The 14,928-nt window shown below is 51.4% G+C and overlaps 1 protein-coding gene across 1 annotated transcript in view; it reads left to right on the top strand.

Moving 5' to 3' along the window:
- The first annotated feature begins 229 nt into the window (after nucleotides 1-229).
- popdc1 (popeye domain cAMP effector 1) overlaps nucleotides 230-14,928 on the top strand; it is a 69,636-nt gene continuing 54,937 nt past the window's right edge. Inside the window, exons 1-3 of the mRNA XM_072499877.1 lie at nucleotides 230-790; nucleotides 2,305-2,413; nucleotides 8,858-9,040. Coding sequence (XP_072355978.1) covers nucleotides 303-790; nucleotides 2,305-2,413; nucleotides 8,858-9,040 — 780 coding nt within the window. The 5' untranslated portion in view covers nucleotides 230-302. The remainder of the gene's footprint in view (nucleotides 791-2,304; nucleotides 2,414-8,857; nucleotides 9,041-14,928) is intronic.

The following is a 14,928-nucleotide window of genomic DNA, read 5'->3' as shown; positions in this document are numbered from 1 at the left end:
CTGCACGGCTGGATGGTCACTAGGACCCCGCTCTCCGCTTCCGAGTGACTGGAGCACATGTTACCCCCACCCCACACACTCACTCACCCACCTCACACACACACCAGTCACTGCTCCCTGCCGCTACAGAGACCTCGCCGTGTCCCTCGCTCTCCCCCCCCCCCCCCCCCCCCCAAACAAATCACGAGGAAGCAGGAAAGTGTCTCCCCACAACTGACCCCTCCTGATGAACTTCATTCCCGCTCCCCCTGACGCCCACATCGCCTCCAGCTCGGATCCGGAGTGAGCGCCGCCGTCCCGGCATGGAGAGCCAAAACGCAACTTTGTGGGAGACCCTGCTGTACGGGCACCACGCCTGCGGCGGCTGGAAAGCGGGCATGGAGGGCTCCGTCTACCACCTCGCCAGCGTCTTCCTGACTTTGGGTTACATGGGCGGCAGCGGGCTGGTTGGCCTCCTCTACATCAACCTGTTCTTGTGTTGTGGCTTCCTCTGCACTTCCATCTGGGCGTGGACCGACGTGTGCGCCGCCGATATCTTCTCCTGGAATTTCGCCCTACTGGTGATCTCCGCCATGCAGATTATCCACGTTGCCTACCAGCTCCGGAGTGTCTCCTTCCAGGAGGACTTCCAGAACCTGTACGGCGCCCTCTTCCAACCGCTGGGAATCCCCCTGACCATCTACAAGAAGGTCGTCACTTGTTGTAGTGTGGTCTCTTTGGAGAAGGATCACTGCTACGCCATGGAGGGTAAAACTCCAATCGAAAGGCTTTCTCTCCTCTTGTCTGGGAGGTACGTATCTGTATGCGGCGAGTGTATGTGTGGCTAGTGTGTATGTGGCTCATGTGTTCTGATGTGTGTCTATACCTGTATGTGTGGCTAGTGTGTGCACCTGTGTGTGGGGATGGCTAATGTGTTCACCTGTGTGTGGGTGTGGCTAGTGTGTGCACCTGTGTGTGGGTGTGGCTCGTGTGTGAACCTGTGGGTGTGACTAGTGTGCGCACCTGTGTGTGGGTGTGGCTAGTGTGTGTACCTGTGGGTGTGGCTAGTGTGCACACCTGTTTGTGTGGGGCTAGTGTGCATACCTGTGTGTGCCTGGGACTAGTGTGTGTACCTGTGTTTGTGGTGCTAGTGTGTATACTTGTATGTGTGTGGCTGGTGTGTATACTTGTATGTGTGTGGCTAGTGTGTTCACAGTGTGGCTAGTGTGTTCACAGTGTGGCTAGTGTGTTCACTGTGTGTGTGGCTAGTGTGTATACCTGTCTGTGGAGCTAGTGTGCACACGTGGGGAGGCTGATGTGTGTTCCTGTGTGTGGTGCTAGTGTGCACACCTGTGCTTATGTGGCTAGTGTCCATACCTGTGTGTGTGGGGGGGGGGGGGGGGGGGAGATGGCTGGTGTGCACTCCTGTGTACATGTGGCTCGTGTGCACCTGTGTTTGTGGGACTAGTGTGCTATACCTGGCTGTGAGTGGCTAGTGTGTATACTTGTATGTGTGTGGCTAATGTTCTCACCGGTGTGTGTGTGTGTGGCTAGTGTGCATGCGTATGTCTGTGGGCTAGTGTGCATACCTGCCTGTGAGTGGGTGCACCTGTAGTTTGGTGGCTAATGTGTGTGGGGCTAGAGGAGACCTGTGTGTGTGGGGGCTAGTGTGTGTGTACCTATGTGTGTGTGTACCTATGTGTGTGGCTAGTGGTTGTACCTGTGTGTGTGTGTGTGTGGTTAATGTGCGCCACACAGTTCCTGCTACCAACTTTAGCTTAATAGGAGGGCACATGAAGGAAAACAAAGTGATTGGGTCGGATGTGATGTTTCAGAGTATTGGGATCTGTGATTCAATAGGGCGACAATTTTACCATCGGTGTAAAATCAAGTTTTTTTTTTCCCGTTAAGTTGCATTTTAAAATGTGAATGCATTATTGATAATGAACTTTTGATCAATCACAAAATGCAGCCTCCCAGGAATATTAACCAGATACCTCGGGTGTACTGGTAGCGGGTTGAATGTGTACTCATTCGCTTTTTTCATGTTGAGATGTTTATAACGGATGTTTAGATGCGTTACATATCTATCACCAGAGGTTGAGCTGTACTGATACCACAACAAGAAATGCAGGAAATTCTCAGTAATCGTCAGGTGTGGTAAAATCCCTGTCCATGGATACTGCCAGCCTGCCTTGCTGAAGGTTTCCAGCATTTTCTAGTTCTTGCTGTTGTTTATTCCAGATTGCCAACATGCTTAGTACTTCTGTATCTTCTGCAACCATGTCCGCTTGCTCTCATTCAATCTCCCTTATTTGTTGGCAGGATTCGGGTGACAGTAGATGGGGAGTTTTTACATTACATTTATCCTTATCAGTTCCTGGATTCTCCGGAATGGGATTCACTCAGACCGTCAGAGGAGGGGATCTTTCAGGTGAAGTGAGAGTTCAAGAGAAACTTGCTCGTAAACCATCTTTTCGGGACAGGGACACTTATAAAATAACAGGTGCATAAGCACAAAGAGGCAGCAATGCTAACCACTGTGCCACCATGCTCCCCTCTTGTTTGGATATACTTGACAATGCTCTAATGTGGCCAGTTGTGTCTGTGTACAGTCAGTGCAAGATGAAAACTCGATGCGGCGGGAAACACATTAGGTTTCCACCAGAAAGATTGCTCCTTTGCCAAACAAATGGGACAATAGTTTTTGCACGCATGTTTTTAAATATTTTTTTAGGATTATATTTAATTGTTAATGGGCTGAGACCCGCGCGTTCCCAATCTGTGATTAACAGCCACTCAGAGTTTGAGATAATGTGGTCTGTCCTCCCTACAGTCTCTATAATTTGGTCCCCATTTTACACCTTATGAAGGATTGATGAGACCTCGCATTCCTCTGCTGGCTGCCTTTAGTGATGTAGCAGACGTGTTAGTGTAGATCTTCACCCAAACCCGTTAATTATCGAATCCCTACAGTGCAGAAGGAGGTCATTCGGTCCATCCAGTCTGCACCAACCTGAAAGAGCACTCTACCAAGGCCACTCCCCATTCTACCACATAACACCACCTAACCTGCACATCTTTGGAAGTATGTTATTTGACGAATAGTTGGTATTACAATCAGAAATGGGGAAATTCATAACGGGAAGCAGAGAAATTGCTGAGGAACTAAATTTGTACTTTGCTTCTGCCTTCACAAAGGAAAACGTGAATAATGTACTGCAAGTTCTGAGAAACACACATTTTAGTGAGGAGCTGAAGGAAATTAGTATTAGTAGAGAAATGGTTTTGGGGAAATTAATGGGATTGAAATCTCCAGGGCCTGATAATCTTCATTCCAGCGTACTTCAGGAAATGGCCCTAGAAATAGTACATCCATTGGTGGTCATTTTCCAAAATCTTTGGATTCTGGAATGGTTCTTAGAGATTGGAAGGTAGCCAATATAAGCCTGTTATTCAAAAAGGGAGGTAGAGCGAAAACAGGGAACTATCGACCAGCAAGCCTAATGTTGGTAGTAGGGAAGTTGCTGGAATTCACTGTCAACAATTTCATAGCACAGCATTTGGAAAGCATAATCAGACAAAGCATGGAGAGGGAAATCATGCTTGACAAATCTATTGTAATTCTTTGAAGATGTAACTCGCAGAGTTGACCAGAGAGAACAGGTGGATGTGGTTTATTTAGACTTTCAGAAGGCTTTTGACAAGGCTTCACATAGCAGATTACTATGTAAAGTTACAGCGCTTGGGATTGTGGGTTGTGTCTTGAGCTGGATAGAAAGCTGACAGGAAGCAAGAGTTGGAATAAATGGGTATTTTTCTGATTGGCAAACAGTGACCAGTGGGGTACTGCAGGGGTCTGTGCTAGGAACCCCAACTGTTTACATGATATATTAATGATTTGCACGAGGGAACAGTGGGAGCTGGAGCACGGGTGTGAGAGGGAGGTGGGGGAGCCAGCAGCGGGCCGCAGTGGGGCACATGCAAGGCACCCAGGCCGCAGTGCCACACTCCCGAGAGGAGCAGGAGGGGCACCACAGCGTGCGAGAGTCACAGCACTGGGATGCCGAGAGGGAGGAGGAGGACCGTGTGCCACGGTCAAGGAGGCGTCCGATGCGACACCGTGTGTACCGGCCCCGCATGTCCTTCGAGGACCTCCCGGACAGGGCGTGTAGGAGGAGACTGCGGATGAGGCATAAGACCGTCGCCCACATCTGCCACCTGTGGCACACCTGGCACCACGCGGGACTGGGGGTGGACATGCCATCCCGGTGGATGTGAAGGTGAGGGTCGCCCTCAACTTCTTCACGACAGGATCATTCCAGTCGCCAAGTGGGGACCTGTCTGGCAGATGCCATCAGTGCACAGGTGCATCCGGGCATCACGGACGCCCTGTACAACATCACGGACCGGTACACACAGTTCCCTGCGGACCGCGCCCACCAGGATGCCCGCACAGTGGGGTTAGCCATTGTTGCCCATGGTGCAGGGGGCGATCGATGGAGTGCACATCGCCATGCGGCCCACCTCGGAGGAAAGGACTATGTGCCTAAACAGGAAGGGTACACATTCAATGAACGTGCAGGTTGTCTGCGACCACAGGATGACAATCCTGCACTTCTGCGCCAGATATCCTGGCAGTGTGCCTGCCATGTTCGAGGGACCCCCCCCCCTCCCCCAAACAAGCTGCAGGGCTGGTTACTGGGCGACAGCGGTTATCAGCTGCGGTCGTGGCTGATGACGCCTATACGGAGGCCACAGACCGACGTGGAGCAACGCCACAATGATGCCCAAGCAGCAACCAGGGGTGTGGTCGAGAGGTGCTTTGGGCTGCTCAAGATGCGCTTCAGATGCCTGGACCGCTCTGGAGGGGCCCTCCACTACCTGTCGGAGAGGGTCGGCCGCATCGTCGTGGTCTGCTGCGTCCTGCATAACATAGCCCAGCAGAGGGGCGATGTGCTGGAGGAGGAGGAGGAGGAGGACGGTCAGGATGAGGGGAACTCCTCCCCAGAAGAGGGGGATGGTGAGGGGGGAGCCGATGCACGGGACATGGGGCATGGATGGGAACACGAAGCTGCCCGGCGCCGCTGGCTGGGCCAGAAGGCATGGGAGGCGCTGGTAGCTGCCCGTTTCGGCGACCACGGTGGGCGGTAGGAGTGATGGGTAAGGGCACAGGCAGCGGGTTCGGCACGTCCTCAACGGAGAGACCACCCTCACCACCACAACACCCTCACCTCCCCTACCCCCAATCCCGTCACCACCACAACACCCGCATGCACACCACCCCTCCATGACACATCCGCTTGCGGCACAACGGGATGGCGCCACGGTCGATGTTATATGCGCGTCTGCTTCAAGGCATGGAGGATGATGACAGCCTGCTCTGCGATGGGCTCGGAGCCACATATTTCGACAATGTCTGACTCATGGCCACATCACGATGCTCCACCTGGGTGGACTCTGCCGCAGCCCTGACACTGCATCTCATGGCCCTGTCATATGCCCAGGTACGGGCTGGCGTCTGGGAACCATGGGGGTTACTGGGGGGAGACAGTTTGCATCGGTGTGGAATGTGTTTAATAACAGATGTCCTGTACATGTGCTCTAGCCCATCTAACTAATCTATGCCCTGCCCCCTTGTCAACTCACTCATCCGTGTCTACCTTTCTGGCCTTACGGGCCCTATGACTACGTCTAGATGTTCCCCCAGACGGTACAGCAGAACTGGAGGTGGACTCCTGTGATTCCTGCCCTGTGACTGGGGTCCCCGTCGGCGGCCGCTTCCTGGGGCGGCCCGGCCTGCATGGGCCAGGCAACACCTCGGGCAATTGGGATGGCGTGGTGCCACCCTGTTCTGCCCGCTCCCCACCAGGTGCATCAGGGGCGGTAGGTGGGGGGGGTCGGAAGTGGCGCGGGGTTCCGGGAATCCCCTGCAGGGGGACCCGGGACAGGCCCCAGCACCTCCTCCGCCCCCCCCCACCCCCCACCCCCACCCCGGGGTGCCCGATGGCCCCCGGGGCTCTCCATGGGATGGGGATGCGGGCGGATCCAGCACCTGGGGCACTGGCATCACCTGCTGCTGCCAGTCCTGGAGGCCCGTGCTGGTATCGACCAGGGTCTGGACGTTCACGGCCATGGAGCTCAGGGAGTGCGCCATCCATGTCGGGTTCTGTACAACGCCGCCCATCACCCGGCCAATGGTGCTGATGCTGTCAGCGATGGCTTGCTGGGACTGGGCCGTGGCCTGCAGAGATTGGGCCATGGCCTGCTGGGACTGGGCTGTGGCCTGCCGGGACTGGGCCAGGTTGTTGAGCGCCTCTGCGATGTTCAGCTGGCTCTGGCCCATGGCATCCTGTGCGATGGCAGCCCTGTTCTGGGCCGCGGAGGCCGCTGCCCGGATAGCCCCAGGCCCAGGCCTTGCAGGCTCAGACCCATGCCCGACACCATCGCCACCATTGACTCCACCGCGGACACCACCCATGCGGTGTTGGCCTGTGTGGCACTCATGACCTGCACCATTTCCTGCTCCTGGACCCGGAAGCACTCCTGCACGTGCGTCTGCAGGTGCTGCAAGCCGGCCGTCACCTTCTCACGCCCCTGGGTTCCCAACTGCATCGGGTCTATGGGTGGGCAGGGGAATTCCAGGGACCTGCGAACCGTCCGGGCGACAGGTGTTTGCGGGCTGCCCTCCCACCGTCCGGCCCCTCGGCTGCTCCTATCTCCATCTGCTGTACCGGAGCGGCTGTGTGGTGCGCACCAGTTATTGTCCCAGAAGCCTCACCACTAACATGGCCAACCGAGGTGAGTGTCTCTGTGATGGCGGGGGGTGGAGGAAATAGCTGTGACGCAACCTCAGTGTCTTCATCGGACCTGTGGTTGGGGTCCCATGGGGTGCCCTGGGGTGGCTGTCCGTCCTCTCCGTGTTGGTGTCGTAATGTGCCCTTTCATGACTGTCTGTCCCCTGTGTGCTGGTGTCCTGTGTGGTCGTGTCGTGTCCGTCTGTCCCCTGTGTGCTGGTGTCCTGTGTGGTCGTGCCGTGTCCGCCTGTCCCCTGTGTGCTGGTGTCCTGTGTGGTCGTGTCGTGTCCGTCTGTCCCCTGTGTGCTGGTGTCCTGTGTGGTCGTGCCGTGTCCGTCTGTCCCCTGTGTGCTGGTGTCCTGTGTGGTCGTGCCGTGTCCGTCTGTCCCCTGTGTGCTGGTGTCCTGTGTGGTCGTGTCGTGTCCGTCTGTCCCCTGTGTGCTGGTGTCCTGTGTGGTCGTGCCGTGTCCGCCTGTCCCCTGTGTGCTGGTGTCCTGTGTCGTCACTGGAGTGGGCCGGGGGGCTGTTGTTGGAGCTGCCCTCCCATCGCTGCTAGAGTCCCTGCGGGCTGACCCCCAGGCGCTGGTCGGGGGCGGTATAAGCTTGTTGCGCCCGGTTGGTCAGCGTCGGTTGGCCGTCCAGGCGCTGGATGCGAACGGTATCTGCCAGGTGCGCCCAGTTCATCTGCGTCGGCTGGCCATCCAGGTGCTGGATGCAGGCAGTGTCCGCCGGGTGCTCCAGGTCACACATGTGAGGGGTTGGTGCCATGGGCACACTGCTGGGTACTCACCCTGGCTGCCCTCAATGGGTCGTGGAGTTTTTTGTGGCACTGCTCGCCAGTCACGGCCGTGCCCACCTCCCTCCACAGACGCCGGGCCACGTTGGTTGGCACCCTCCAGTCGGGTCTGGGGTACAGACGCCCCCTCCTCTCCTCGAGGGCATCCAGCAGCGTTTCCAGGTCGTGGTATGTGAACTTGGGCGCTGCTCGGTGTGGCGCCATGGTCCCTCGTCAGCGGCCTGTGTGCTCGCGTCACCTGTTTTGCGCCGCGTTGTTTACGTGGCGCTATGTCTCCGTGGCCGCGCCCCCGCGCTTCCTGCCACGCCCCTGCTAGCCCCCTTGTAGGCCGGAGAATGCCGTCTCGGAACGGCGCCGCTAGCGAGGTAAAACATGCCTGTTTTCCCGCCGGCGCCCACACTCTGTCTCTGGGGCGGAGAATCGCGGCAGGGATGTTTTACTCCAATTGTATAGGGGGTTGGCTTGGCCACAACTGGAGTATTGTGTGCAGTTTTGGTGTCCTTATCTGAGGATGTTCTTGCTGTGGAGGGAGTGCAACAGAGGTTTACCAGACTGATTCCTGGGATGGCGGGACTGTCATATGAGGAGAGACTAAGTCAGTTAGGATTGTACTAATTGGAGTTTACAAGACTGAGAGGGGATCTCATAAAAACTTCTAAAATTCTAACAGGATTAGACAGGGTAGATTCAGAAAGAATGTTCCCGATGGTGGAGGAGTCCAGAACAAGGGGTCATTGTTTGATGATAAGGACTGAGGTGAGGAGAGATTTCTTCACTCAGATAGAGGTGAATCTGTGGAATTCACTACCACAGAACGTAGTTGAGGCCAAAACGTTGTGTAATTTCAAGATGGAATAATATATAGCTCTTGGGGCTAAAGGGATCAAGGGATATGGGGAGGAAGGCGGGATCAGGGTTCAGGCGGCCATGATCATAATGAATGGTGGAACAGGCTCGAAGGGCTAAATGGTCTCCTATTTTCTACATTTCTATGCACGCTTCCTTTTAAAGGAAATTTGCTCTGACCCAACGGACAGGGAATAATTTCTCCCCCTCTACCTCAGCTTCCTTTGAAACCATGTGTTGCAGCATTGTTGAGCTGTTTCATGGATTGTTGGGAGCTATTTAAATTTAGACTATTTGCTCTGATGACTATGTTTTTAATATTCTTGAAGGCTGCGATGCTCCAGGGTTAGGTGTTAAAACTATAGGACCAGTCATTATTGCAACTCTCTTGGTAACAATGGATAGATTGCCTCACATGCCCTTTCTACTCCCTACTCAGGTAACTCTAACAGCTGAGACCAGCTGTCGCTTCGCAGCCTGGAGGAGAAAGAAACTCTACTTGTTATTCGCCCAGCACCGCCGCATTTCCAGACTGTTTTCCGTCTTAATTGGGAAAGATATCGCCGACAAACTGTACTCCTTAAACGACAAAGTCTGCATCAGCAACGGATTCCATTATGATGTCCGGCTGCCGAGCTTCTATCACTTGGCCGTGCCTGTGAGCGAGCTCTCCGAGAGGAACCCCAGGCACCTGAAGTTTTGAGCTGCCTTCCCCTGGTTGAAGCCCCATGACCTGCTCTGGGTTGGGGGGAGGGGGGTGGGGGGGGGGGGGGGGGCTCCTGCCCTGGGGGCAGCTCCTGCCCTTGGTGGGGGAAGGGGTGGGTGGTTCCTGCTCTGGGGGTGAGGTGGGGGAAGCTCCTCCTCTGGGGGCATGCTCCAGCTCTGGGCTGGGGGTTCTTTTGCTGGAGGCTCCTGCCCTGGGGGCTCCTACGCTGAAAGTGGGGAGAAATTGGATAGGACTGGGGGTGGAATGGGCAAACCCCCAGTGACTGCTGCTTCGGAGATGTTCTATAGAGTCTGTGCGCGACTGCCCCATCCCAAACGGACCTTTTTGGAATCTGTGCGCGGCAGGCCGCATGCTTTCTCCTACAGCAACCAGTCAGGAAGCTAGTCTGCACCTAGCCGGCGGGGATATCCAAACGCCAGATCGCTTTAATCCGCGCTGTTTGCCAATACAATGCAATGATTTACTCACACCTTGAAATAAAATGCGCCCTCCTTATTGAATATTTTAGCCCAATTCTTGACTGACTCTTATTCTCTATGGATTAAACAATGTTTCAACAAGCTGAGCTACTTGTGCTTCCAAATCCTTTCCTATAGCTGCACTCCTCAATGGCCAACATGTGGCATCTGTGGTATCACTGCTGTTATATCTGGGTGCATTCCCGATGCTTGAGCTGGATTCTGACTCTCACCCTGAGACTGCTTTGTTGTTTGCTGCCATTTACCGCTGCGTGCCTTTAACAAAATGATCCTACCCGACAGCAGTTGGGGGTTGCGTGGGTGGTGGCAAGGCCGGACACTGAAAGTAAACCTCTCCCCAACTTCCCAGGACAGGACCGACATTGCGGCTTGGGTTTTAAGGGCAGTAGCAGATCAGTGAAGTGCACGGGATCTCGTGTTCCGATTTGTTGTTCCCACATCAACAATGAAAGTGAGTGCTTTTTCGTTAAATGTGAAACTGACGTTGTGGATTTATTGTTCTGGGAGGACCAGTGCATTACACACAAAATTGGAACAAGTACCATTTCCTTTAACGAGAAATTTGCCTGTTCAGTTGTTATTGATAATCACATTTACTATAAATGACAAAGGCAGGATATTAGGTTTCTTTGCAATACAATACATTAATGATGGTTATACTGACAGAGACATTCAAAGTAATCAATGTAATTGGCACTTTCTAGCTGATTCCTGTTCAATAATGTTCGCGTTAAAAGTATTTGGAATAATGTGACATCAAAGCCCAAGGATTATAATTAGTTGCCAGTAGGCTGGATATATTATCCCATAACAAATCATTACTTCAGTCTCGAGAATTGACTGAGCTATAGTCACCCTCCCTTCGGGAGAATCATTCTTGCTTTAACTGCAGCAAAGACCCATCAGCCAGGCATGCCATCCATCTCCCAGTTACCTAAAAACACAAAGCAATTAAATGTCCTATTTCCTGAAGCCTTCAGGGATAGATTTTTTGGAAGCTACAGTAATAGTCGTAGCCAAAGAGCAAATAAGTTTCACGGCACAGTTGCGGAGTTCACATGGAGTACTGGTGCATTAAAACTCTTGGGATAGCTGAGGTCAACTTGCCCAGGGGCATATTTTTTTAAACTTGAAAGACCAAGGTCAAAGGACAACGTTTATGGTAACAGTAAGGAAGGTTACGCATCAGGAGTTAGCTATCAAGGTTGCGAGTCTGGAGCCTCAAAGAAAGAAATTGGATGACAGCAAAAGACAGGGAAGTAAAGTAATCCATAGTTCTAAAATCCTTGGATAGAATGAGCCTGATTAATGAATGTGCCACAAGTCTTGGTTTTAATATCATAGAATGCCTGTAGTGCAAAGGAGGCCATTCAGCCCATCGAGTCTGCACCAAATCTCTGAAAGGGCATTCTACCTAAGCCCATTCCCCCACCTCTATCCCATGCCCCACCTTATCTGTATACCTTTGGGCATTAAGAGGCAATTTAGCATGGCCAATCCACCTAACCTGCATATCTTTGGACTGTGGGCGGAAGCAGGAACACCCGGAGGAAACCCATGCAGTCACGTGGAGAAAGTGCAAACTCTCCACATACAGTCACCCAAGGTCAGAATCGAACCTGGTCCCTGGCGCTGAGAGGCAGCAATTCTAACCACTGTGCCACCATGAGCCTTCACACCAAAATGATTATGTAAAATGGTAGGGTAGAATTCAGCCGAGGGACAACAACAGCTGAACACTGATATCATAGTACCAATAAAAGCAAGGCAGGGTAGGACATCATTGAGAGTTAAACACATTTCAAAGTGAGTGGTGACTACCACTAGTCGCTAAACCTTGTATTGTATCCAGAAATATGAGAGAGATGGTAGAACTACTTCTTCAGATATGGGATCAATGTTGATGCTCTGGGTAATCTTGGGCCTTCTAGAGAATTGTCAGGTGCTGCAGAAATAAAAGAGGAAACCTAGTTAGATTCTGTTTTGTAGAGGAGAGATGTGGGAGCTCCCTGTGAGGCCAGTGAAGGATTGGAGATTTTAAAATACCGTTTGCTGAGAAGGGGGTAACAGCTGGGTGATTCCAGTGAAATACAGTACTGAGCAATAACACTGGTTAAGTGAAACGGATCCCAAAATCTTTGATTAGAGAATGGGAGATTCCCCAGATTTGCTTTGCTTCCCGGGGGCATACACCTGCTCCATCTGACTGCATAAGAAAAGACATTTCTCAATAATTTGACATCTTCTTGAGCAACCTTTCATAGAGTCATGCAGCACAGAAAAGGCCCTTCGGCCTATCGAGTGCACTGATAAAAACAAACCTTGATCTAATCTTACTTAACAGCACTTGTTCCATATCCTTGAATGTGATGGTGTTGCAAGTGTTCATCCAAGTGTGTTTTAAACGTTGTGACGTTTTCAGCCTCCACCACCTTCCCAGGCAGTGCATTCCAGATTCTCATCACCCTCGGAGTCATTTTTTTCCTCAAATCTCCTGCGCTTCGCCCTAAAACTGCCCCTTTATGATTGACCCCTCAACAGCTGCTTCCTATTTATTCTGTCTAAACCCCTCATAATCTTATACACCTCAATCATATACCCCCCTCAGCCTTCTCCGCTCTAAAGAAGACAATCCAAGCCTATCCAATCTCTCCTTATAGCATAGATGCTCCATCCAGGCAATATCCTGGTGAATCATCTGTACCCCCTGCAGTGCAATCGACTCCTTCCTATAGTGAGATGACCAGAACTGCACACAGTACTCCCGTTGTGGCCTAACTTAACGTTTTGTACAGCTCCAACATAATCTCCTTGCTCATATATTCAATGCCACAACTGATCAAAGGCAAGTGTCCCATATGCCTTCTTAACAACCCTATTCACCTGCCCTGCCGCCTTCAATGACTTGTGAACAAGTACCCCAAGGTCCCCCTGTTCCTCTGAGCTTCTGAGTGTCCTGCCATTCATTACATACTCCCTTAACCTGTTTCTTCATCCAAAGTGCACCACCTCTCACTTATCAGGGCTAAATACCATCTACCACTGCTCTGCCCATCTAACTATATCCTCCTGTAACCTACAGCCATCTTCTTCACTGTTAACCACCCTACCAATCTTGGTGTCATCTGCAAACTTACTTATCATTCCCCCAGGTTTGCGTTTATATCATTTATTTATATATATATATATATATAGATAACAAACAATAAGGGATCCAGCATTGATCCTGGGGTACGCCGCTGGATACCGGTCTCCAGTTACTCAAACAACTTTCTACCACCATCCTTTGTGTCTATTACTAAGCCAGTTTTGGATCCATCCTCGACAAATTTCCTGGAATTCCATGTGCTTTAACCTTCTCAGTCAGTCTCCAATATGGGACCTTGTCAAAGGTTTTGCTAAAATACATATAAACTACATCAACTGCACTTCCTTCATCCACACTCGGTCACTTTATCAAAACATTCTGTCAAATTTGTTCGGAATGATCTCCCTCTGACAATGCCATGCTGACTATCCCTAATCAACCCATCCTTTCCAAGTGGAAATTAATTCTCTCCTTCAGAATATTCTCCAGTAGTGCGGCATTAGGGTGGTGCAGTGGTGTAGTTTCCAAACCACTGATGTTAGACTTACCGGTCTACAATTCCCTGGTTTAATCTCTCCACCCTTCTTGAAAAGTGGAGAAACATTAGCTGTTCTCCAATCCTCTGACACATTCCCCATGGACAGAGAGGAATTAAAAACTTGCATCAAAGCTCTACAATTTCCTGCATTGCTTCTCACCCACCTGGGATGCAATTCATCCGGGCCTGGGGCTTTGTCTATTTTTAAGCCCATCAAAGCCTACAATACCTCCTCACTTCCTACGTCAAACTACTCAAGGTCCTCACAGACCCATTTCTTGAATTCTGTACCTAATGTCCTTCTTCTCCTGGGAGAAGATCGATGAGAAGCATTCATTTAATTCCTGCGGCTTCACACATTGCCCCAACATCTCGAATGGGCCTTACTTTTTCCCTGGTTAACCTCTTCCCCTTAATTTATTTATAGAATATCTTAGGATTCTCCCTAATCTTATTTGCAAGTCCTTTCACATGCCCCCTTTTTTGCTCTTATAATTGCTTTCTAAGTTCCCTCTTGCGTTTTCTATATTCCTCTAGAGCCGCAGTTGAATTTCTCCCTTTGGACTTGTTAAAACCTTCCTCCTTCTTCCAGCAGGGCTGGTTTAGCTCAGTGGGCTAGACAGCTGGTTTGTGATGCAGAACAAAGCCAGCAACGTGGGTTCAATTCCTGTACCAGCTGAGAATTCTGAATTCTCCCTCTGTGTACCTGTGGCAACTAGGGGCTTTTCACAGTAACTTCATTGCAATGTTAATGTAAGTCTACTTGGGGGCAGCACGGTGGCGCAAGTGGTTAGCACGGTTCACTCACGATGCCGAGATCCCTGGTTCGATCCTGGCTCTGGGTCACTGTCCGTGTGGAGTTTGCACATTCTCCCCGTGTTTGCATGGGTTTCAGCCCCACAACCCAAAAGATGTGCAGGAGGGCTGTGACTAGTGGTGTTCCACAGTGATCAGTGCTGGGACCTTTGCTGTTCATAGTATATATAAATGATTTGGAGGAAAATGTAACTGGTCTGATTAATAAGTTTGCAGACGACCCAAAGGTTGGTGGAATTGTGGATAGCGATGAGAACTGTCAGAGGATACAGCAGGATTTAGATCGTTTGGAGACTTGGGCAGAAAGATGGCAGATTGAGTTTAATCCGGACAAATGTGAGGTAATGCATTTTGGAAGGTCTAATGCAGGTAGGGAATATACAGTGAATGGTAGAACCCTCAAGAGTATTCACAGTCAGAGAGATCTAGGTGTACAGGTCCACAGTCCACTTAAAGGGGCAACACAGGGGGAGAAGGTAGTCAAGAAGGCATACGGCATGCTTGCCATCATTGGGGCATCTAGTATAAAAATTGGCAAGTCATGTTGCAGCTGTATAGACCTTAGTTAGGCCACACTTGGAGTACAGTGTTCAATTCTGGTCGCCACACTACCAGAAGGATGTGGAGGCTTTTGAGAGGGTGCAGAAGAGATTTACCAGGATGTTGCCTGGTATGGAGGGCATTAACTATGAGGAGAGGTTGAATAAATTCAGTTTGTTCTCGCTGGAACGACGGAGGTTGAGGGGCGACCTGATAGGGGTCTACAAAATTATGAGGGGCATAGACAGAGTGGATAGTCAGGCTTTATCTCAGGGTAGAGGGGTCAATTACTAGGGGGCATTGGTTTGAGGTGCGAGGGCCA

The sequence above is a fragment of the Scyliorhinus torazame genome, chromosome 4, assembly GCF_047496885.1.
Source record: "Scyliorhinus torazame isolate Kashiwa2021f chromosome 4, sScyTor2.1, whole genome shotgun sequence".
Classification (NCBI taxonomy): domain Eukaryota; kingdom Metazoa; phylum Chordata; class Chondrichthyes; order Carcharhiniformes; family Scyliorhinidae; genus Scyliorhinus; species Scyliorhinus torazame.
Note: the sequence above shows the minus strand (reverse complement) of the source record. Positions and strands in the feature narration are given on the sequence as shown.